We start from the raw sequence: 26,420 nt of genomic DNA on the forward strand, positions 1-26,420 counted from the left end.
TGTACCTATCTCCAATATTCACACTTTCTATAGTTTCTTTTGTATGATGATCTGCAGCAGCAAAATTCTTTGGAGACAGCAGATATGTTTGTAGTACTCCTTTCTTGTGGTGAAAGCAGTGAATGCGCTTTAAGTTTGGTACTGATGGTGCTGAAGAAAATATTTGAGCCAGATTAAGTTTCACATTGATTTCTTGAATTTCATCAAAACACCATGAAAAACCTGAATAGGTGTGGTACTTGCAGCTATCAGAGTGAACGTTGATGCATCACCTACTATGAATGTTTGCTTTTTTACTGTATTCCCCACTAGCTGTTCTGCAACTGCACCAATTCCATAGACAGCTTTTTTACCATGGGATGTAGCAAATAAGTTCCAATAGATTTCCACATTATGAAATGTTTGAATTTGAGGTACAGCAACAGTAATATATTTGTTTTTAAATTGTGAGGCAGGCCCATCTGACCAGATTGAAACTACCGTCACATTTTCAGGTATAGTTGACAGTACCTTGCTAATGTAAGCAATTGCCACACTCAAGCCATGGCTTTATCCAGAGTACTAAGTGACTTATACGGTGACAAACTTGTTTTACTAGGTTGCTGATCTTGCATCTTATGTAGCCTATGTTTTTGTAACACTCTCCCTATTTTTAGCTCTTTTTTCTTCTAGTAATAGTCCTTGCTCAACTGCGGAAACTTTTGTTTCTGCTTCTGCTAGGCTTTTCAAGCTTCTTCCAGGTGCTTTGTCTTAAATTCTTCATATTTTCCTTCACTCTTTAATTTTTCCCTCCTCCTACTCTGGCTTTCTGCTGGTTGTAAGGGCATCCTCTTCTTCTAATCTTAAAATAATACAACTGTGACTTAAATTATGTGATTCATGTTACACATTTAATTTGCTGTTTTTACAATATTGGTTGAAATTGGGAAATTTTTAGTAGTTGTATTAGTTACACATTCACACTAAGAAGTAAATTACTAATAACTCTCTTGGTATAAAAACTTGGTTACTTGAAAGAGACTCACGTTACATGAAAGTTCATGCTGATGTATTATGTTGTTTACCCCAACCTATAATTTACCTACTTCAGTTTAATACTCTTTATGTAATACATTAGGGCATTTAACAAAAATATAAATAATGATATGCTGATTCTCACCTGCCAATTAGTTGAAATGAAGATCCAAAATTTCCAATAACTCACTCACATGACATAAAAAACATATGACTACAAATTATGGATGGAAAGCAATAATGGGCCACAACTGTTGTTGCCATACAGTAAAAAGTCCAGCCTTTTCAAAAAATATATAAAAAGTACAAAATTTTAAACTTTTAAATATCGTTAGTGTGTCTTACTTTATGTGGAATATCCCTCCTCATGATAGCAAGAGATGGCAGTTATGAAACTTCCTGGCACATTAAAACTGTGTGCCGGAGTGAGACTCAAACTCGGGACCTTTGCCTTTCGCGGGCAAGTGCTCTACCAACTGTGCTACCGAAGCACGACTTGTGCCCCGTCCTCACAGCTTTGCTTCTGCCAGTACCTCATCTCCTACATTCCACACTTTACAGAAGCTCTCCTGCAAACGGGGCACGAGTCGTGCTTGGGTAGCTCAGTTGGTAGAGCACTTGCCCGCGAAAGGCAAAGGTCCCGAGTTCGAGTCTCGGTCCGGCACACAGTTTTAATCTGGCAGGAAGTTTCATATCTTTGCACACTCCGCTACATCTCATTCTAGATGGCAGTTATGATCTCTGGAAGATGGAAATAGCCAACTAAGTAACTGTTAAATCAGATGCAGAATAAGCAGCAACTGGGAAATAGATGTGTGCAGAGCCGGTACTCATTACATAAAGATGACCAAATTGCAGTCCATGTACAGTGGGCTTTTCAGTCTTGGGGTTGCAACTCTATGGTTATAAGGCAAACATTTTTGGTAGGAGCATAATTATATAGAGAAGCTGCTTTCTGTAATTTATAATCATAATTTTCACTTTGGACAACAGGGTTATAATTGTTTGTTCTGCAGTAAAAGTTAAACGGCAACCACTTGCTGGCTAGTCTTTATAGATTTTTTTAGTTTACCGCTAATAGTCAGTTGTCAGTGACGATAAGCATTCGCATTCATTTTTGTGACTTTTGCCTTTGTTGCCAGTCAGTGTGTGTTACGGGAACTCTCACCACCTCTAAAGATTGCTCTCACAAACTAGCTGTGTCGAAGTTTGCGATTTTGTGTGTACGTGCTTCTGCGCAGGCGATTAGTAACAGTTCAGTGCTATGTCGAGCTACTCGGCTTCAGTGCCAGTGTTTATCTATTGAGGAGTTCAATGCATGGTATGTGGAATAGTGTTTCATGTAGTTGAGTGTTTCTTACACACTTCAGTGTATGAAGTTGGAAACGAATCAGCGGTTTGGGAAGGGTTTTATGGGCTGAAACTGTTTCATCTCAAAGAATAATTCAGAAATATTAGCAACGAATAAGTGGGTTAACCTGTCAGGGACTGAAACAACAGCTACAATTAAAGCAATTGTCAGAATAAGCACTCATTGCCTTAATGGTAAATTTACCCTATCCTTTGCCTTAATGGTAAATTTGTCATACCCTTTGCCTTAATGCTAAATTTATCTTTCTTATGATCTTCAGTAACCCATCCTTCTGTATCTTTCATTGTTTGAGATAAATTAATTTACAGCTTACTGTGCAAGATTTATTATCTACTTCTTTTTGTTTCCATTGTTGATGTTTTAATTCAGTACATTAATTGTAGTTCTTTAACTATTTATTAATCTGTTTCAAGTATTTTTTTCTCAGATATTGTTCATGGCAAAGTGTTTACCAGATCAGGGTTTCTGAAAAGGGGTCATTGGGATTGCGTTCAGATATCTCCAAAACCAGATATCTCCCAAAACTGCTATTAGTTGACCACAATATTATTACACTTAGAAGTGAAGGCACTTCACTCGACTAATCGTGAGTTTTTATTGTGATATTCCACCAGGACATGCTAAACCAATCATAGTGGCAGACTATTTTAGCAAGTTCCCATTTGCAGTTCCTATGAACTCTACTACATCACACAGCACCATTCAAGCATTGTCCTCCATATTTTGCGTCGGAGGTTTGCCAGAAGTACTTGTGTCGGGCAAAGGACTGCGGTTCACCTCAAGCGATTTTGGACAGTTTTGTGAGCAGAATGGTATTTGTCATCTCAAAAGTGATCTGTTCCACTCACAGTCCAGTCGAGAAGCAGAAAACTTTGTAGACACTTTCAAGCAACAGATGGCCAAACAGCTGTCTTGAAATAGATAACAGTGCGAGCATTTACCTTAGCCTTCACTGTAAGAGTTTATTGTTTTTGTGTGTTGTTACTACTAATACAATAATGGAAGATCCTCAATGAAATACAAATTATTTTAGGAGTATGATAACAACTTGCCATATAGTCAAAGTACTGAGTCGTCAGTAGGGATGTACAGAAGAGTGGGAACTTTCCCTAGCTTTCGGATAAATCTTTCTTAAGCAAGAGGGCTCGTTGCAGTGCACGATGGCATGCAGATGTTCATTGACAGGAGCAGATAGGACTGAAGAAGGGGAGACTGCATGAGGAGGAGACATGGATGTGAGATGAGTAAAGCTATGTTCTTGGTATAGTGTGGAAAAGTGGTTGTGGAGGAAACAGGTGTTGAACTGAAGGGTATGTTGCAAGAACAGCTCAGATGTATTCTTCAGAGAAGCTGGTGTTGTGGGGAAGGATCCACCATCTTGAGCTTAAAAGTGTTTTCTGTCACTGGCGGTCAACTCTTGTTTACCATTTCTTACGATGGGTAACTAATAGCCGTCCTCACATAAAATGCTGTCCAGAAATTACACCAGAGTTGGTGCTGGCCAGAAGGCTGTACCCTTATGCCTCCACAACAGGTTTGAGGTACTGCCCACTGCTGAAAGTACTTCTGAGCCAGCAAGGGCGGTCTCGCCTGTTGCGGCAGTGGCCGGTCTTCCTGAGAGGTCTGGACAAGTGCAGATGGTAGGATTGCTTGTCATTGGGAGCTCCAATATTAGGCGGGTGATGGAGACGCTTACGGGTATGGCAGCTAAGGACGGGAAGAAAGCCAATGTGCACTCCGTGTGCATACCGGGGGAGTCATCAGAGATGGGGAAAGGGTCCTTCCGGATGCCATGAAGGGTACAGGGTGCAGCCAACTACAGGTGGTGGTCCATGTCGGCAGTAATGATGTGTGTCGTTATGGATTGGAAGAGATTCTCTCTGGTTTCCGGCAGCTATCTGAGTCGGTGAAGACTGCCAGTAATGCTACCGAGATAAAGGCAGAGCTCACCATCTGCAGCATCGTCGACAGGACCGATTGCGGACCTTTGGTACAGAGCCAAGTGGAGGGTCTGAATCAGAGGCTTAGACAGTTCTGCGACTGTGTAGGCTGCAGATTCATCAACTTGCGCCATAGGGTGATGGGGTTTCAGGGTCCTCTAAATAGGTCAGGTGTCCACTACACGCAGGAGGCGGCTACACGGGTATCAGGGCCTGTGTGCCGTGGACTGGGCGGTTTTTTAGGTTAGACAGTCTCGGGAAAGATCTAAAAGTACTTTCAATCGCTGATAGAAAGCACTGAAACTGAAATCGTTATAGGAACATAAAGCTGGCTAAAGCCAGAGATAAATTTGTTGAAATTCTTGCAGAGGTGCAAACCGTGTTCAGAAAGGATAGATTAAATAAAGTAGGTGGTGTGTTTGTGAATGTTGGTAGTAGTTTATCTTGTAATGAAGTTGAAATAGATAGTTCCTGCAAATTACTATGGGTAGAGGTTATACTCAACAGCTGTGCCAAAATAATAATTGGCTCCTTCTACCAACCCCCTGACTCAGATGATATAATAGCTGAACCGTTCAAAGAAAACTTGAATCTCATTACAAATAAGTGCCCCACTCATACAGTTATAATTAGTGGAGACTTCAATCTACCCTCGATTTTTTTTGGTGAAAATCCATGTTCAAAGCTGGTGGAAGACAGAAAACATCTTCCAAAATTGTACTAAATTCTCTCTCTGAGAATTACTTTGAACAATTAGTTCATGAACCCACACGAGTTGTAAATGGTTGTGAAAACACACTTAATCTAATACAGAGCATCATGACAGATACACGGATTAATGAACACAAGGTCACTGCAGCAAGGCTCGAAAGCATATAAACCAAAATTACTAAAAATATACACAAAATATGTCTATTTAAAACACCAGATAAAAATTCGCTTGATGCCTTCCTAAGAGATAATCTCCATTCCTTCCAAGCTAATTATGTATATGTAGACCAGATACGGCTCAAATTCAAAGATACTGTATTGACAGCAATAGGTAGATTCATACCGCATAAGTTAATAAGAGACAGGACTGATCCACCGTGGTACACAAAACACATCAGAACACTGTTGCAGAAGCAACGAAAAAAACATGCCAAATTCTGAAGAACGCAAAATCCCCAAGACTGGCTTGAAATTTAGTGCGGACATCATTGCGAGATGCTTTTAATAGTTTCTACAATGAAACATTGTCTCAAAATATGGTTGAAAACCCAAAGGTCATATGTACAGTACACCAGTGGCAAAAACAGTCAATACCACTACTGGGCAATAGCAATGGAAATGTTACCGATGATGGTGACACTAAAGTAGAGTTACTAAATACAGTTTTCCGTAATTCCTTCATGAAAGAAGACGAAGTAAATATTCCCGAATTCAAAACCAGAACAGCTGTTAGCATGGGTGACATGAAAGTAGATGTCTTAGATGTTTCGAAACAGCTTAAATCACTTAAGAAGGGCAAGGCTTCAGGTCCAGATGGTTTACCAGTCAGGTTACTTTCAGAGTATGCCGACACAATACTGCCTTTCTTAGCAATCATATGCAACCGCTCACTTGACGAAAGGTCTGTTCCTAAAGACTGGAAAGTAGGACAGATCACACCAATATTCAAGAAAGGAAATAGGAGTAACCCACTGAATTACAGACCCATATCACTGACCTCAATTTGCAGTAAGATTTTGGAGCATATACTGTACTCGAACTTTATGAATCGCCTTGCAGAAAATGACTCATTGGTACATAACCAACACGGATTCAGAAAATATCGTCCTTGTACAACACGGCTAGCACTTTATTCCCATTAAGTAATGAGTGCTGTTGACAAGGGATCTCAGATCAATTCTACACAGACAGTTCAGTACAGGGAAAGGCATAACACCAGAAATAATTATAGAGTGTGGGGGAAAATCTTTAGCGAAAACTGATTGTTCAAAATTTCTGGGTGTCTGTATTGATCAGAATTTAAACTGGAAGACACACATTGACAATCTACTGAAACGATTGAGCTCAGCTACCTATGCTATTAGTGTCTTTGCAAATTTTGGAGACAAGCACATCAGTAAGTTAGCTTACCATGCATATTTTCATTCGTTGCTTTCTTACGGAATCATCTTTTGGGGCAATTCATCACTAAGAAAGAACGTATTTATTGCACAAAAACGTGTTATCAGAATAATATCTGGGGCTCATCCAAGATCATCTTGTAGACAATTATTTAAAGAATTAGGGATATTGCCAGTAGCTTCACAATATATATACAGCCTAATGAAATTTGTTGTTAGTAACCCAGATCACTTCAGAATTAATAGCACAGTCCATAGCTACAATACTAGGAGACAGGGTGACCTTCACTACCGTTCATTGAATTTGACATTGGCACAAAAGGGGGTGAATTATACTGCCACAAAGATTTTTGGTCACTTGCCAAACAATATCAAAAGTCTGACAGACAACCAATCGGCATTCAAAAGTAAGTTAAGGGAATTCCAGAATGACAACTCCTTCTACTCCATAGATGAATTTTTAGACATAGGCTAAAGAAATACAGTAAGTATTAACAATTGTACCGTATATAAGACTAACAAAGATTATTTGGGATAAATGAATCTTTTGTACTTTGACACGTTCCACATCATTACGAAAGAATCGTGTTCATGATCCATGGAACAAGTAATATAACTAACTAACTAACTAGCTGTACCAAGGGAAGCCAGGAGAAGACTGGTGGCCCGTATACTCTTTCTATAACAGAAACTGCGCACATATATTAACTGGGTTCTTTTTTCATAAGAATAGAAAATTACTTAGCTCTAGCCAGTCATTGTGTTGCAAGCTCTCTGCAGTAGTCCATGTTAGCATCACTGCTGGCGAAGTACAAAGTCCACTATGTACACTATTCTGGTTGCTATGTGATGCCTGATTTTGCAACTCGACTGGGCTGCAACTGATGACAGATTAAGGTTGTGCCTCCTTCTCGCCCTAGTGCTGTGCAGTGACATTCTAACAAACTGTCTCACTAGGAATGTCGTGTGAACATTCAGTTACACACAGGTACCTCAGTAACTTTACATAAGTGTGCCACGTATGAACAGTTAGGCTCACCACACCTTTCAAAATCTAGCAAGCACCTCACTGCTTACAACGGACAGGAAATACCAGTGCTTGGAAAGTGTACTTTGCCTGATACTTACAAATCTCATACCAGAACAGTGAATATTACTGCTAAATCTACAGAGCAAGAACCAAATTGTATTGCCAACTTTTTATTAAGGAAAATTCAATAAACCACCATCAGTACCACTCTCTTCAAAAGTAAAACAACAATAAGGAACCCTTCTGTGGATCAAGCAATATAATCAGAGTTCCCTTCAACTCTACCCGTACAACTGTTCCAAGTCAAAGTCTGCTGTTAGCAGCTGGTAGATAACCTAACACGACGGAAGTGACGTATCACAATTGTTGCTTACGCCAGCACATTCTTCCCCGCCGAATTGCCGCCCTGTTGTCGTGTAGTGAGGTTGCGAACAAGAACAACGGGGAGGGAGGCAGGATGCTGGATGTAGAGATGAGCCTGGAGCCGTGACCGTGGAGGATGGCGACTCCCGAATATACCCTGCCATCGGTGTTGTGAAGCAACATGAACATCTTCCAGAAAACAGCTGCCAGGGGACATTGGCAGGTGTGAGGGTTTGTCCTGGGGCGATGACGGTCTACCGTATCTTCCTTCGTCGTTGGTGTTGTCGTTGTTGCCTTGAGGCACCGTTATACCAAGTGGAAAGGCGCGTCGATGTTATAGCATGAGATATTGTAACCTTCAGTCACTGACAACACACAACAGTCACGGTAGCACCTGATTCCAGAATAGCTGCAGTAGTTAGGATCTACGAACTACTTCCTCTTGACCAGGGACCCCAAAACTTAACTCATAACGAGATCCCTTCGAAGCAAATTGTCATAAAGATCACCTATAAAGGCTTCGTACAATGATAAGAAATGTTACAGTTTATGGAATAATAACAGCTACGACCAAACTGTCTTTTTTCTTCTGTCTTATTTAATGTAACTTTGTTCACAGTTTTATTTCGCATTCACCACTCATTCACACTCTGATGTGGAGTATATGCGAGTGCCTGAACCCCAACTCCCAAGTTCCATCGAATACCTTTGATGAACAGATTTGGTTGCTCGAAAGCAACAGTCAATGATAAGGGTACAGTATTTTGTAATTGACTCTTTTAGTTCAGCCACCGCCCTCCACGAATGTATGTTAGGCGTAAGACAATTACACACTTTTCTCTCCGATCCGCTATTATTAAGAGTTCGCGTAAAAGTTAACGCTTTTCTCCTTTTCATAAATTGGAGCCCGCTCTCTGCGATATAATTAAAAAAAATTTGTCTCAATACCACGTCCCTCGTGAGATGCGTATAGATTTATCCTGGAACTGACTGCCCTGTTGTTGTACTCAATTTAATGACCACACTTTGCTAGCCATGATTTTGTGTAACTAATTGTCCTTTTGTTACTCTGATTGTATACTGTAGTTATTTAATACTCACCCTTATATTTTTTCACAACGCACAATTAGCACTTCTTTACTTGTTTATTTCTAAGAGTAAACGAAAAAATGACGCCGTATCATCGGCTTCGTCGATATGAAGCAAAACACCTCAACATGCCCAATTTTACCTCTTCTTAAAGGATCGGCTACCTTACTCATTAATTTACTACATATTATTTCCAATAACACTAGACAGGTATCACAGTTATATTTTATTGTATTCAAAAGCATATTATTATTGTTATGACCGACCAAATCGTAACAAATCGCGCGTTGTGCGTCTTTAACGATAGCTTTACACTCGCCGAGCCTTTATTCATGAAATAGTATATATAAATATACAGACAGGACCGAAAGATCGATCTCTCTGCCGTAACCAATAGAGGCAAATACGCTATTCAAGTTCCATTACATCTATCTTGACTCGTATTGTTACAACGGTCACAGTGTGGCCACGTCCATTGGGTTGGTGAAGAGATGGCGGGGGGCGAGAGCGTATCATCCATTCACTTCTCCTGGAGTGCCCTGGTGGCACCAGCAGGGAGCTACAAAGGCCACGCAGTCCCCTGAACACGCGAAGCTGAGGGAAGAAAAGCAGCAGAATCGCGGGGCAAATGACATGCGGAAATTTGGTTCTGGTGACGGTGCTGCAAACTATCGGGACCTGCAATCAAATACTTAGAAGAGCCAATGCGTTCTTGGATCATGCCTCTTTCCCAGTGCCCCAGTTGTCACAAACCCTGAAAAGAACAAGATCACATGATGTAAAGTAATACATTGGACCATTGGCAGGGCCCAATGCTGCGGTGGCTGTAGCAAGTGTAGCAGCGTCTGATGGCGGTGGCCATGCGGAAGTTCTGCCAGTAATAGTACATTTTGTAGGTGAGAGTAATAGGAGGCGAGAAAGAGTTGCAGCGCCTATTCCTGTGTGTAGGAGATGAGAAGCTTGGCCACCTGTTGCTTCAAAGTGCGTACAAAGTGTTCTGCATCTCCATTGGACTGTGGGAGAAACAGATTCTGTTCGCAAAACCGTCCAAAATTACATGATGTGAACTGCAGTCCATCGTCCGACACGTACTTCTGGCAAACCTTCGATGTAAAATATGGAGGACAATGCTTGGATGGTGCTGTGTGATGTGGTAGAGTTTGTAGGAACCGCAAAAGGGAACTTACTAAAAGAGTATACCACTGTGAGCCAATGAGTGTCCCAAAATGGTCCTTAAAGTCAATGTGTATTCATTGCCGTGGCGTTTGAGTCTTAGGCCAAGTTGAGAATGTCTGTGACGGAGCAGATGGCTTTTCGTGCATGCGTGACACTGAGACGTTATCTGTTATATGTGGGCACCCATGCCCTGACAAGTACAGTGCCGGCACATTGTTTTGTGCGATCAATTCCCAACTGTCCTTGGTGGGGCAATAACAACACATCCTTTTGCAACACTTTTGGAATAAGCCCATGCGATTGATCTGAAACATTATGCCGACATGCAAGATATCAGCTGGATACTGTTCAATGAATGAGATCAAGACATGCGAATGTAATGAAACAAAATCTTGAGATCTGGGCCTGCTTCCGTGGCCTGTGCAATTTTTCTGTAGTGCAAGGGAAAAGATTGCAGCAATTTGGAATACTGTGCATCGATTTGGCAGCAAGAAATGATAGATGCATCAAAATCAGAGTCTGGGCCAATCGGAAGGTGAGATAAGGCATCTGCATTGCCGTACGTCTCTACACAATTCCATACACATACTGCAAAAGCAAAACCCCTCAATGTTGCCGTTTTTGAGCAGTGAATGTAGGAAGCGCCTTTGACAGATGAAACAAGGACTGCAAAGGCTTGTGATCTGTCACTAAATAGAACTTGCGACATTACAAATAGTGATGGAATTTTGCGACACCATACACAATAGCGAGAACCTCTTTTTCTGTTTGACAATAATTGCAGTGGGTTTGAGTTAACAACTTTGAGGCAAAAGCAACAGATCTGTCTCGCGCACCAGTTTTGTGCGAAAGCACAGTGCCGATTCCATAGGAATGGATCTAGACCCTCTTTAGTCCAAACAAAAGGTACATTTCTACGCCGCAAGCGATGCAATGGAACTGTGATATGAGCGGTATTCGGTATAAACTGGATGTAGTACATCATCCTGCCTAGTACGACTGCAGTTCAGACACATTGCAAGTAACGGTCAGGTCACAGTTTGCAAGCAAATGAGGTTGGACAGGGTGAACACCCTGATTGTTTATCACATGACCTATGTCCCGTAGTTCAGACTGAAAAAAGCCACACTTTTCGAGGCAACACTTGAGTCCTGATTCTGACAACACTTGAAAATTAGCATACAAATTGGTGGTGTGTTCCTCTGGTGTACGACCTGAGACGACAATAATGTCAAGGTAGTTTGAACAAAAAGGAAATTTGCAGTCAGCTGTTCTAAGTAACATTGAAAAATGATGGATGCTGAAGCACTGCCGAAGGGCAGATGCAAATACTTGAGCAGACGTATGTGTGTTTACAACAAACGCTTTCTGCAATTCTTCATCCAAAGGAATTTGCAAGTAGGCATCACACAAATCTATCTTAGAAAAGTAGTGTCCTGCACCGAGCCTGTCCACGAGTTCCTCAGGGTGAGGTAACGGATAAGTATCAACTGGTGCCTGTGGACTGACTGTAGACTTGAAGTCAACACAAATGCGAATGTGACCAGAAGGCTTAGGTAACAAAACTAGTGGACTTGTCCTCTGTCTAGCTAGAGTGGGGTCAATTATGCCATTATCCTGCAATTCTTTCAGTTCACTGGCTATTTTGTCTCGTAAAGCAATTGGAACAGGGCGGGCCCAGAAAAAATTAGACTGTGCATTGTCTTTCAATGTAATATGCGCTAAAAAGGTTTTAGCTTTTCCCATTCCTTCGGAAAATAGTTCAGGAAATTCTTTAAGCAAGCTATCGACACTGTCTTTTGGATCTCAAGCCGATACGGAAAGTACATTGTCGTGGATGCCAAGTCCAAACAAATCAAAGGCATCTAATCCGAAAAAGCTCTCTCTCTCTCTCTCTCTCTCTCTCTCTCTCTCTCTCGATTTCAACACAGTAAATGCTGCAGTCACTACAGACGCCTAACACAGCAGCAACTCCGCAGACAGACCAGCAGTGCGGGTTGCTGACTCCACTGTGAAGTCTGGCCGACACGAGTGTTTACAAGCAAGTATCACAGTTGACAACAAACACGTAGGTCTGGCGAACATCAGGGCATCAGCCGACAGTAGAAGAAGGGGGCGCAATGAACAACGAACCATTTCCTGGTGTTCACGTGTGTGCAAATCGTCCTGCAAATATCCTTCCACCCAGGGCTAGATAAGTCGGTGCCGACTGTTCAGCAGGCAGTTCTCGACTCACCGAGTGCAGAGAAGATTGCTGGGTTCAGCGGTGTGCCACCTCACCATCCTCTCTCCCGCAACAGTTGTGATAGGTCGCTTCCAACGTGTTTGGCTGTCTACCAGCTACTAACAGCCGACTATGACATGGAACAGTTGTACGGGTATAGAGTTGAAGGGAACTCTGATTATAGGAATTTGCTGTTATTTCCTTGATCCGAACAAAGGATCCTTACTGGTCTTTTTTTAATTTTGAAGAGTGTGGTACCGATGGTGGCTTATTGCAGTTTCCTTAATAAAAAGTTGGCAATAAAATTTGGTTCTCACTCTGTAGATTTAGCAGTAATATTCATTGTTCTGGTGTGAGATTTTGTAAGTCTCAGGCAAACTACACTTTCCAAGCACTGGTATTTCCTGTCCGTTGTAAGCAGTGAGGTGCTTACTAGATTTTGAAAGGTGTGGTGAGCCTAACTGTTCATATGTGGCACACTTATGTAAAGTTACTGAGGTACCTGTGTGTAACTGAATGTTCACACGACATTCGTAGTGAGACATAGTTTGTTAGAATCTCGTTGCACAGCACTAGGGCAAGAAGGAGGCACAACCTTAGTCTGTCATAGATTTAGAAAACATAATGTTCATTGCATGTGCACGAACCTGTTTTTCTGGAAGTGGGCAAAATTGGCATTTTTGTGCCGTTGCAAACAAACTACTCGGACGTGGCCTTTTTTTCCACATGTGTAACACGTTGCACTACGTGATGGGCAATCCTTTCTTTTATGGCGAGCAAGACATCTAGTTTAAGACTTCACTAAATTCACAGGTCTGGTTACCTGCCTGAACGCCTGTGTATGTGGTCGTTGTTGTGGCTGCTCGGGGCAATCGCGAGCAAGGGGTGACTCGACCCGACAAATTGAGGCCCGCTCAAACTTCTTGACTGCTGTGGCACCCAAATCGTATTGCCCTAAGATTTGCAACACTTGAGAAAGTGATGGGTCAGAGTATTTCAACATCTCTTCCTGTATTCTACTATCTGGGACATTGAAACTTATACCATCTTTAATCATTAAGGCACTGTAGAAGTTGCCAGAAGTACACTTAAATTTACATTTCCTAGTCATGCCTTGTTAATTATGTGTACCACTGACTGTACATCTGTTCAAAACTCTGAAAATGGTATTCCATTAACCACCCAACATAGCAGTATTCTAGTCCACCCAGTGACAGACCTACTGCCAACTGCACACCTCATGTAGCATACCTATGTGGGAGACCCAGCTGCCAGACCTTTCCAATACACCCACTCTGCACGTCCGACTCAAGTCCCGTCACGGGCTTGTCGTACCACAGACAGGGCGAGCTGCAGAAAGAGTCCCTGTGGTATACCAGCTGTGATGCCATTTATGCACAGCTTTTTATGTGGACGTGAAAAGCAACCAACTGTCAACCGGTTCAAAACTGGACAAGAGTACCATAGACTATCTGGCAGCAGAATATGGTGCAGAACACAATGTGGTGGTTTTAAATTGCTGCTTCATAACGTGTGCCATGCAGGAACTTCCCCACAACACCATCTTGTCTGAAGTACGTAGATAAGGGTTGCCCTTACAATGCATCCTTTGGCCCCTTAAATCCTGCTGACTAGTCTCTGCTAGCCCACTGCCCCACACCGACCTTTCCACTTTACAACAGGACTGTGACTTCACTCATCCTGCACCCCCACCCCCCCCACCCTTGCAGTCTCCCATTCCTCTGCTCTATCTCCCATTCCGATGAACAGCTCCCCTCCAATGAACAGCTTCCCATCATTGTGCATTAGCCACAACTCCCCTTGCAGCCAACTGCTCTATCTCCCCTCCCAATGAACTTCTTTTCTATAAGAATTTGTCCTAAAGGTAAGCATCACCTTGACTCGTGAAGTTATTTACTACGGTTTGTTTGGTGCATAAGTTTGTAACATTTTGTTTTGCTTGTTAGTATTAGAGCTGCTGTGGCTTTATTATTGGTTGTGATTTGTTATTTGTAATTAACTGTTGCTATTTGAGTTTACATATTGTCATTTGGAGATAGTTAGTGGAGCTGCGGACACTAGAAAATAGAGTGCCAAGTGGAGAAATCGGTACATTTCCAACATATTCTTCTGTTTGACATCGGTAGAAGCAGCCAGAAACGTATTCACCGTGTATGCGGATAATGCCACTGGATACAGGACAGCAAGAAAATGGTTTTATCGTTTTAAGGAGGATTGTTTTGATAATAGGCACTCTCCACATTTGGGAAGACCGGTGAAGGCCGTTTAAAAACATTTACCCACAATGATCCACATCATTGTACTCGAAAACTGGCAGATGTGGTGAACTGTGATCCTTCTACTATCGTATGACATTTGCATCTGATTGGGAATGTTCAGAAATCAGTTGTATGGGTACCGCATGGTCTAAGTTAAAATCACAAAAATCAGCAGGTGCCCATATGTGCATCTGTGCTTGCTCATCACCAGTTAGCTCATGAACGACACTGATGGTTCCCATCCTGTTGCATTACTGTTGGTGAGAAAGTCTGTTTGAGCCCAAACAAAACAACTTCCCATACAAAGATATGCATGCATCCTTGAAAGATAATATTGTGCATCTATTGGAACAGCAACATTGTGGTGTACTACTAACTGCTGCCCCGAGATGTAATCAACCGTCACTGCTGACATTTATTGTCAACAACTGAGACATATTGTAGATGCAGTCGAAGAATGATGAGCAGGAAGACTGTGTGAAAAATGCTCCTCTAAGGCAGTGCATGCCCACATCCTGCTAGACTGACAAAATATGCTATACAGGAATTGGGTTGGGAAGTCATTCTGCATCTACATTATTCCCCCGATCTTGCACCCTCATATTTTCGCCTTTTTCATTCTCTATCGAACAACCTCTGAGGAATTTCCTTTCTGGATGAAAATGCCCTCTGAACATGGAACATAAGTTCTTTGCCTGAAAACCGTATAATTTCTACAGTTCCATAATTGAAAAGTTACCCCAGCCTTGGCAGATTGTTGTAAATAGTGTAGGAGAATATATCATTGGTGACTATAGTTAAATTCTTTGATCTTGGCAGTTTGTGCATGCCCGCCCAGACATGGGAGATTACTGCGTTGCCAGTTGTACGTGCCAAGAGAAACAGCGCCATAGTATAGTTTGCAAACTTACATTTAGGGAGGAGCGAAGCTCCCCGCATTCCGTGGTGCGCGATTTTGTCATCATTGCACTGCTCGCCTGTGCAGGCACATGGTGTTTAGACTGTTTTGACACACTTTATCATTCGATTTCACAAAAACTATTTGACCCAAAAATTTGATTTTTACACATCTTTTTGACTGATACTTTCCCCCCATAAATGACTTAATTTTGTTTTGATGTTCAACACAGTTATTGTGCAGCATTAGATGTAGTAAACCATTGCACGAAATTTTGAAGAGTTTGCAGAGGTAAAAGTCCACAGCGTACATTTTCCGTATGGTTGATTTTAGTTGTCACTAGAAATTTCAAAAAATTATGTTCTAATGAATAAAATTCATAAAGTAAGGCACTTTGATATTGGTTTTAAATAAAGAAAATATAAATCACCGTTCAAGGATTGAACTGAGAACCTTTCGCTTAGTAGCCATACACCTTAACCATTATGCTAACGCAGCTCGTCATTCAATATATCTCCCGGAGGACTTTAAAATATCATCCAAAATACCAACAAACACTGTTGGTATGATTATGAATTACTCACGTTTCGTCAAAGTACAATAGGAAATAAAAAATTACCGCTGTTCTTTATTGCGAAAAAGCAGTTAGTGAGAATGATACAAACACCTTTCCTTGCTATCACCTGAATTATGAGGCTTATTGCTTGTTTGGTTTAATTAATTAGCAGAATATGAAGAATGCTTTATCCAAACTTTCTATAAAAGAAAGTCTGCTATCAAGACATTGCTTTTGTTCAATTACTTTATTTATGACTGAACGATTCTAAAACTGAAGACACTCGTCTGTGCTCTGCACAGCAGTCGAGCTCTGGCAACGTCGTTCTCTGTTCATTGGCTGACTGTGTTTTGTGACGTCAGATGCACAGAACGAACCTAAACTCGGCCGCCGTCACAAATGACACGCACTTTAGTGTCTCTGACGTGTATGTATTACATTTATTAAACTTACAGAAAAACGCAACGAACTTATGCACCAACACAAAACTAACTACATTGATGACTGTCAGCGGGGGCAGCAGAGAAAAGTGGCTGCACAAAGCAGAATGCTGACGGAAAAAATTTGAGAAGCCCTGCTGTAGAGTATCATTTGTGATGTAGTATTTCAACATAAACAATGGAAATTAGAGGTAGGAATATCAACAGTATTTGGAAAGTATACATTAAGTTTCAGGCAGACAAAATAAAAAGACTGTTTCATATAAGCTTTCAGACAAAGCCTTCTTCACAAAAGAGAAATTCAGACACATTCATAAACGCAAGCACACCTCACACGCATGACCGCTGCCCGGCCGGAGGTTGTCGTCATCGTGTGTGTGGTGTCCTTCCTCGGATGAATATGTGTGTGTATATATCTCTTTCTGAAGAAGGATTTTGCCGAAAGCTTACGCGGGACATTCTTGTCGTCCTTGTCTTCAACTGTGAGTAGCATTCTATCCATTTATAGTATTGTTAATGTTTAAATGTCATATTTTAATTCAATGTCGATCTATTATTGTTAATGAGAAATCTGTGATCGGGAAGAGTGAATAATATTGGTTTCAGCGGAAGGAAGCACACTCTTAATCTGAGACTTCCGTAACACCCAATTGTGCGCCGCTGTCGGCACGCGAGGAATGGCAGAGGGCAGACGCAAGTGGGGCGAGCCGTCGACGAAGGTCCGTCGCAACAGTGAGATGGCTGAGAAAAATGATTCGGCTGATGAAGGAGGGATGCATTTTCACCACCTTCCAGATGAAGTTATCATCAATATATTTTCCTCCTTGAGCTTCAGCGACCTCGTAGACATCGTGCAGAATGTTTGTGTGCGCTGGAGGAGGCTGGCACAGGACCCGATGCTCTGGCTCGACAAAGAGTACGTCGTCACAGCGAGGTAAGCGAAGGTGGCTGTTACTGCTATTCGGGGTGACTAGTCTGAACACTGCAAGAGCTCTTTCATTTTATTCAATTTGCATTTTTGTTCTGATGACTTAACAACCATTAGTAATATTCTATTTGTATTTTAACTATGTTACATCTTCTATTATTCCAATTTTTATTCCTGTGTCCAAATGACCAATGGTAGTTTCCAATTTGCTTTTTAATTCCGATAAGACCTCCTTTTTACACTTTTCAGCAGACTCTCCAAAAAATTGTAAAATTAAGGGATGCATAGGACACACAACAGTCGAAAATAAATAAATTACTCTTACTGTCATTCTCTTTATATCATTCAAACTATGAAATAACAAATTAAATTTTGCTTATTTAAAAAAATCTAAAATAAGGCGTTATGTTTCTTTCTTATGGAGCATCTTCAGGGGGAGGAATATTCACATCAGGTCTAAAACGTATCTGTGAATAAGTTTGACTTTTATATTGGGGTTTGTGTGCTCATCGTTGCAGACGATCTGTCGCAGCCGAAGTCCTGGATAACAGCTACTGTAAAATTTAACTATAAAGTTAAATGAATATTTAATCCAGTATAGTGTTTCAGCTGAGTATTTGTTATGGTCTCAAAGTAAATAAAAGCATCTTGACAAATCTGAAATAAGCAGTAACATACTTACAATAATGAAATGAATCTTGCTGAGCAAGCTACAAGTCTTCTGTCCAAATATACACAAAGTACTGACTCACTATGCCAATACGGCTATCCCTATATATATATATTAAAAACAAAGATTCCAAGACTTACCAAGTGGGAAAGTGCCGGTAGATAGGCACAATGAATAAAACATACACACACACACACACACACACACACACACACACACACACACACAAGCAGACATGTGGAAGTTTCTTTCTATTTTATATATATATAATATAAACAACCCCGAACAATCCTCGGATTGTTTAAAATGATTTTTTGATTAAGTAACAATCAAAATTAACATATAAAAACTGAAAATACACATATAAACGTATGTTTGCTCCAGAACAGCAAGTACAATTCTATATTAGTTTGTGTTCGTTATTTTATTCGAGTATAACTTGTCGAATATGAAATTACAATAATGTATTTTCATATTTTATTAATTACTAGAGGCTCCCTTTATGGAAAATGTTCCCTTCATTTACAGGGCTTCTATACTTTAAGATAATTCGGATGTAATAGTTAGTTTTGTAGCTATAATTTTTTCAGACAAATTACGTATTTTGTTCACATGTGCGCTCCTGAATTAGACTGGAAAATGTTCATTTTAAGTGGGTCTTAATGAGTTGTTACAGTTCAGCGCCCCCCAAAAGGATTTGTGAAACTGAAAGTTGAATGAAACATTTTCTGATAGATCTGTGTAACAGTACACATTTTGCAGTAAATTGGAGGAACAAGCATTCTATTTATGGTATGGGATAAGTCCTGTGTTTGATTAAATGTGTAAATTAAATATGAAGTATTATGCAAAAATTATTACTCAGTAGTACAAGGAAAGAAGAAGTTATTTCTTAACTGTATGAACATTGAGAATCCAGTACACTGACTCTTTTGTAGATAGTCTAGATGTTTGCAGTATGCAGACTGCTTTGTTAAAAAAAAAATGGTTCAAATGGCTCTGAGCACTATGGGACTTAACAGCTGTGGCCATCAGTCCCCTAGAACTTAGAACTACTTAAACCTAACTAACCTAAGGACATCACACACATCCATGCCCGAGGCAGGATTCGAACCTGCGACAGTAGCAGTCACGCGGTTCCGGATTGATCGCCTTAACCGTGAGACCACCGTGGCCGGCTACTGCTTTGTTGAATGAAATGTCTGACCAGGGCCAATCTTACTATTTTTCATTTGTCAAGGCACTTTCAACACCTCCTTCCCACCTTTACAATCATTCAAACATTAATTAATGTATTTTTTTTTTTTTTTTTTTTCAGGAATATATGCGCAACGAAGTTGTTGCTTTTCCCTTCACAGTAAGTGCTAGCTAGCATATAATTGAATGATACGTAAGAGTATACAAAAACTTGAATAAGTGACTAATACATCATATTGGTTGTGTTTTATAAGTGATTGAAACATCACCAACAATTATGTGGTTGAGCCTTATACACAGGTACATGTTCACCACTTGGGTGTGAATACACAATAAAAGAATCATAAGCGAGTGGTACATCATGACAAAACATGGTTAGGCATTATACATTGAAGTGTTCACTGCTTAGGTGTGAATACACAATAAATGAATTATAAATGACTGGTACATCACAACAAAAATATGAATAGGCTTTATACATTGGTAAGACACACAAATAAACGCAAACATACACACAAAATTCATGCTTTCACAACCAACGGTTGCTTCATCAGGAAAGAGGGAAGGAGAGGGAAATAACAAAATCACTTCTGGGGAAGGTGCAACTAACAGTAAACAAGAACTTGATAGAATATGGGAAACAATAGACAATACAAAAGAAATTAGAAAACAGTAAACCTGAAACTGTGTCAGGAGTTGTTAAAGATGTAGTAGAGGATTTATATATAGGAAATGGGTTTAATTTAGCAAAGCAATTTCCAAAGTATAAACCAGACAGTGATGTACACTGAATTTATTTTATAAGAGTGTTTGCCGGATCTTTACCTAAAAAGTGGGATTACTTAAAGAAAATAAATTTCACATTAATATAGTTAATGGGAGATGCTGTGGAATGAGAAAATGGTTGTGCAGAAGAATTTGTGTCTTGGAAAGATGTCGAGGAAAGCTTTAAGAGGAAGTACTGGTCATAAAGTACTCGGGACAAATTAATCTTAAAGTTATTAGACCCTACTCCACACAATAATTCATGGGGCACATATAAAAAGTAAATAGAATGGCAATTGACAAAATTGACGTACTTAGATGATCCAATAGATGAAATGAACTTAGACTTTTACCATACCACACTTGACAAGGGACATTGTATAGAGGGTGGAAAACTGTGAAAGAGTTATTAATATTTCTTGAAGGTTTAGACAGTCTGAATATTGGAAGAAATGAAAATTATTCAGCGTGTGACCAAAATACGGGGAATAGGAATAACAAATCCTTTCCTAATTTCTTACCACCGATGAAGGAATCCAATTATTGTAAAGTAAGCAGTAATGAAACTGTTCACAGCAAGGATAACAGACTAAATCATAACAACCCTAGAGGGGGAAGAAATCAGACTGATAACATAAACTTGCAGATGTTCACACCTCACAACCAACAAATAAATATGCAACGAAATAATGACGCATAAGCAATTCAGCATATTATTGAAGTAAGTTCCAACCAGTATCCAGTCATAGTGACAGATAACGAGAACAATCCTGGGTCAAGGGGCAAACTCCAGGATGACGCAGAACAGTACTCAACTCATATATAAGTAAAATGACCATTTATAGTAAAATGTCACCTATTAACAATTGGTTATTAACAGAAGAGGAAAATTTAAAAAGGTGCAATGCAAACCAATTGAAATCAGAAGAATAGGAAATAGAGGAGCGGAAATTTACATTGATTCAGGAAGCGAAGTATCAATAATTACAAAGGAATTGCTATTAAGTGGAAGAATAAAGGAATTTCCTAAGTTACCTGTTATGGTAGTACATATTGTAGGTATTACAGGTACTAAGAGCAATGTAGCGAAATGGGAAACAGGGATTACCTATGGAATACATCGGGTGGAGTTTGAACAAACCATGTTAATAGTCCCTAAAATAAATATGCAAGTATTACTAGGAGTAAACAGGTTAATGAAATACTAAGTGGTAATTGACTTCAAGTGATTCTTTTAAGTGCAATCTTGGTAACTATAATAAAAGAGATCTTAGTTAAGACAGATCACTGTCAAGTACTAAATGGGAGTAATTTATGGTTAATAACGAATAAAAGTTCAATGGAGAAGGTTGTAAGGAATCTACAACAAACTGCAAATAAAGCTGATATGTATGCAAAGGCTTATGAAGCAGAACTGTTAACACTTACTCAAAAGGAAGAGCTATTTCGAATATTGTTCAGATATTCAGATGTATTTTCAGACAGTACAGGAGATTGTGTGTGTGTGTGTGTGTGTGTGTGTGTGTGTGTGTGTGTGTGTGTGGTTTTAAGATTAAAAACAAAGGTATCTTTTTTCCTGCAGACCGTACCATGTACCTATCAATATAAAACAGGACTTTCAGGAAGTTTTTTTCCAAAATGTGCAGGCCCATTTAAGATCTTAGTCCACACCCGAAAGCATACTGTTTAATTGAACCACACACTGTTCACGAGAAAGGTTTATATAGTGCCGACAAACTAAAGAAATATAATCAAACTTTGCTAACAATACTTGGACATGTAGTGTCGTCAATAGATGAATTAAGATATGGAGAAGATAGTAAGCAAAAGACTTAACATCTGAAATAGAGTACAGACATGGAAGTCAAAAGGGAACCTCAAAGTAATATTGTAGAAAGTAGAAGGAAAAGTAATGGGAGATATAAATGTATATGAAATGTGGAGTGTACTCTCTAATTAGGAATGATGAAAAAAAGGCTGATAGGTGGACCCAAGAGAAGCTGACCTATACTGTGCCAGAAAGGGCACCAAGAAAGGGACTGGTTATACCATAGTAGAATAGGAATTAATATGGGGCACTACCACACTGAAGGAAATAGAAACATTTTACAGTACTAAGATGCAGAAGTGCTCTTTGGTGGAAGTGAGCATAAGTTTTGTTAAAAGGATAATCCACAGATTATTCTTAAAATTGGTTATAAATAACAAGAGGTTTTTCCCAATGGTTTACAGTAAAGAAGTGAAATGATTTGAGTGCAGTGGTGGAGACAATTTACACCTCAACATAACTGCGCGCAAAACCTTTGGAATACAAGTCCGAATTCTTGGAAGGTGGGTTATTAAGGAAGTAAAGTTTTCTAAAAAGAGAACGCTTAGATGTCAATATAATGGAAAATCATAAAGTTTATAATCAGTATAATAATGAAAGGTGAGTTAGTTATGTAAAGAAGGTTAATATTGCAGTACCATATTTAAAGAGGAATAATATTATGATATCTAAGTATATCAGAATAAATGTCTCACAAGTATCCAGTATATAGATAGTAAAATTCTCTAAAACAGAAAACGAAAATGGTTAACCAATTATGGGGTCAAGAGGATCACAAATAAAAGGAACTTAAGAACAACATTAATGACAAGTAATATGTTTGTATTACAATGTACATTCCTTCAGATAATTCAGGTGATCTAGAAATGACAGCCATAGAATTAAAGAAAGTAAGAAGATATGCAAAATAATATTACAAATATGAAGAAAATGAATGAATCCTGCCAAACAGGAACAAAGTAGTTAAGTAATTAACTCAACATAGTCACAAGTGGTCATTAACGATTATAAAAAGTTATATTGGAGAGATTATGTAAAAGCAGCTGTAAGAGTAGGATGATAATAATAATAGAATTGTTAATAAAAATGTGTATGTAACTAGAGACTTGAGCACAAGATCTCTTGTCTGAGTGGCGCTATATGTAGTGCTTCGGGATATTTGTAAACATCCCAACACACCATTGGAAAGCAATTGACAAGAGATGCTCTTAGGTAAATTGAAGAAGGATAAATGTAGGGGGAAAGGGAAACTGTGTGTTTTCCTTTCTTGTGTGCAGTGAATGTGGAGCAGTGGTAGAGCTGGCGAGAAGGGGACTAGTAAAAATGGTATCACAACCACTGGTCATCCGGGAGTCATTTGTGCCAGAGTGCAGCAAGTGCCTGAATCTGAGAGCCACAGAGTAAATGACACACTCTCAAGGGCATAATGAACAATTGAAGAGTGGTAGTTGATTTTCTGGTTTTCCTCTCAGATACTACAGTGTATATGTACAGACGTTTGAATGTACTTGAGAGAGTAGTATTACTGTACCAATTTTTAGTTGTATTGTTAAGAGTAATAGTGAAAATGTTTGACAAAATATACCCCTGTTTGTGAGAAATGTGGCTATTTATTTAGTAGTGCAGTAGAGAGAACTTACAGAAGCATTCCAGGAATCTTCACTGCAGCTGGACTGAAAGGGAGGTGGCTTCACGGAAGGATCCGGACCATCAAAAAAATTACTCTGAGAAGAGAGGATAAAAGTAGTACTACCTTCATCTGGTGGTGAATTGGGGTTGGCAAAATATTGCCGTCGTATCGGCTACGCAAGTGCCGGTATAAGATGCACCACAAATCTTACAAAATAAACAACAGCAGAAAAAAAGGAAAAATACACCCCAAGCTGCTGTCCAAATTACCAGCAATGTGAACCAGATGCGCTCGTGTTGTGCACCGAGTGGCACACTACAGCATCACTGCAGGTGCCAGAGCCCTGTGACAATGACAAAAGGAATCTGGCAATATTTGTTTGCTTCAGAGCTCCCACACGCAGACAGATACTCCGTGGTGCTGTACAGAGAATCGGGACCTGGCTGGAAAGGTGACATGGTGCCAGTCATATGTTCATTGTTGTTATTGGGTACACACCTCTCTCTCTCTCTCTCTCTCTCTCTCTCTCTCTCTCTCTCTCTCTCTGTGTGTGTGTGTGTGTGTGTGTGTGTGTGTGTGTGTGTGTGTGTGTGTGTGTGTGTGTGTGTGTGTGTGTGTGCAGGCGCGCGTGCTGCACTGTTAAAGGAAGTACCACAGTGGTTCCCATGTCTATGGTGTGTTGTGCTCGTCTCCATCACTCTGTCTGGAGACTTGCCCTGCTACACAACAACACATTTCCTATTCTAAGCACATGACACAGCTGTACAATCTCACTCGGCCAAACAAACAGTGTCTGTCCTCTTGGGTGCTAGCCAATGGAGCTCTCGAGATACTGCTAGGTCTCGAGTATAGATTCCGTATTCACATGAACCTTGCCGTTGGTGGGGAGGCTTGCGTGCCTCAGCGATACAGATGGCCGTACCGTAGGTGCAACCACAACGGAGGGGTATCTGTTGAGAGGCCAGAAAAACATGTGGTTCCTGAAGAGGGGCAGCAGCCTTTTCAGTAGTTGCAGGGGCAACAGTCTGGATGATTGACTGATCTGGCCTTGCAACATTAACCAAAACGGCCTTGCTGTGAACGGCTGAAAGCAAGGGGAAACTACAGCCGTAATTTTTCCTGAGGACATGCAGCTTTACTGTATGATTAAATGATGATGGCGTCCTCTTGGGTAAAATATTCCGGAGGTAAAATAGTCCCCCATTCGGATCTCCGGGCGGGGACTACTCAGGAGGACGTCATTATCAGGAGAAAGAAAATTGGCGTTCTACAGATCGGAGCATGGAATGTCAGATCCCTTAATCGGGCAGGTAGGTTAGAAAATTTAAAAAGGGAAATGGATAGATTAAAGTTAGATATAGAGGGAATTAGTGAAGTTCGGTGGCAGGAGGAACAAGACTTTTGGTCATGTGAACACAGGGTCATAAATACAAAATCAAATAGGGGTAATGCAGGAGTAGGTTTAATAATGAATAAAAAAATAGGAGTGCGGGTAAGCAACTACAAACAGCATAGTGAACGCATTATTGTGGCCAAGATAGACACAAAGCCCATGCCTACTACAGTAGTACAAGTTTATATGCCAACTAGCTCTGCAGATGATAAAGAAATTGATGAAATGTATGATGAGATAAACGAAATTATTCAGGTAGTGAAGGGAGATGAAAATTTAATAGTCATGGCTGACTGTTATTCGTCAGAGGAAAAGGGAGAGAAGGAAACATAGTGGTGAATATGGATTGGGGCTAAGAAATGAAAGAGGAAGCTGTCTGGTAGAATTTTGCACAGAGCATAACTTAATCATCATAGCTAACACTTGGTTCAAGAATCATAAAAGAAGGTTGTATACATGGAAGAATCCTGGAGATACTAAAAGGTATCAGATAGATTATATAACGGTAAGACCTGTGGTCTAGGGGTAGCGTCTTTGATTCATAATCAAAACATCTTCGGTCCCGGGTTCGATCCCCGCCACTGTCTAAATTTTGATAAATAATCAGCATTGGCGGCCGAAGACTTCCGGCATAAGAAGTCAGCCTCATTCTGCCAGTGGCCTTGTCAAAGAGAGCGGAGGAGCAGATAGAGGTTCAGGGCACTCTCTTGTCCTAGGGGTGGGAAATTGCCCCTAAAGGTGGAAGACTCAGCAATGATCAACGACATGAGGATGCAGAAGGCAATGGAAGCCACTGCGTTAAAGACACGTGACGTGTATCCACAGGACATGTGGCCTGTAGTTGAAGAAGTGTCATGATGATCTCTCCATTGGCAAAAGATTCCGGAATAGTCCCCCATTCGGATCTCCAGGAGGGGACTGCCAAGGGGGAGGTTACCATGAGAAAAAGATTGAATAATCAACAAAAGGATAATGTTCTAAGAGTCGGGGCGTGGAATGTCAGAAGCGTGAACGTGGTAGGGAAACTTGAAAATCTGAAAAGGGAAATGCAAAGGCTCAATCTAGATATAGTAGGGGTCAGTGAAGTGAAGTGGAAGGAAGACAAGGATTTCTGGTCAGATGAGTATTGGGTAATATCAACAGCAGCAGAAAATGGTATAACAGGTGTAGGATTCGTTATGAATAGGAAGGTAGGGCAGAGGGTGTGTTACTGTGAACAGTTCAGTGACCGTGTTGTTCTAATCAGAATTGACAGCAGACCAACACCAACAACAATAGTTCAGGTATACATGCCGACGTCGCAAGCTGAAGATGAACAGATAGAGAAAGTGTATGAGGATATTGAAAGGGTAATGCAGTATATAAAGGGGGACGAAAATCTAAAAGTCATGGGCGACTGGAATGCAGTTGTAGGGGAAGGAGTAGAAGAAAACGTTACAGGAGAATATGGGCTTGGGACAAGGAATGAAAGAGGAGAAAGACTAATTGAGTTCTGTAACAAGTTTCAGCTAGTAATA

The 26,420-nt window shown here is 40.3% G+C and overlaps 1 protein-coding gene across 11 annotated transcripts in view; it reads left to right on the forward strand.

Annotated features, from left to right (window-relative positions):
• The window catches only part of LOC126293183 (F-box/LRR-repeat protein 17-like), an 85,569-nt gene that overhangs the window by 15,287 nt on the left and 43,862 nt on the right, over positions 1-26,420 (forward strand). For 6 of the 11 annotated variants that reach the window (XM_049986292.1, XM_049986291.1, XM_049986290.1 and 3 more), the window contains one exon: positions 17,099-17,426. In XM_049986292.1, coding sequence (XP_049842249.1) covers positions 17,170-17,426 — 257 coding nt within the window. In that variant the 5' untranslated portion in view covers positions 17,099-17,169. Of the gene's footprint in view, positions 1-17,098; positions 17,427-19,408; positions 19,448-26,420 lie in introns of all 11 variants that reach the window. The other 5 variants (XM_049986284.1, XM_049986288.1, XM_049986285.1 and 2 more) reach the window with 1 other exon arrangement.

Source organism: Schistocerca gregaria, chromosome 10 (genome assembly GCF_023897955.1).
Source record: "Schistocerca gregaria isolate iqSchGreg1 chromosome 10, iqSchGreg1.2, whole genome shotgun sequence".
Taxonomy (NCBI): Eukaryota; Metazoa; Arthropoda; class Insecta; order Orthoptera; family Acrididae; genus Schistocerca; species Schistocerca gregaria.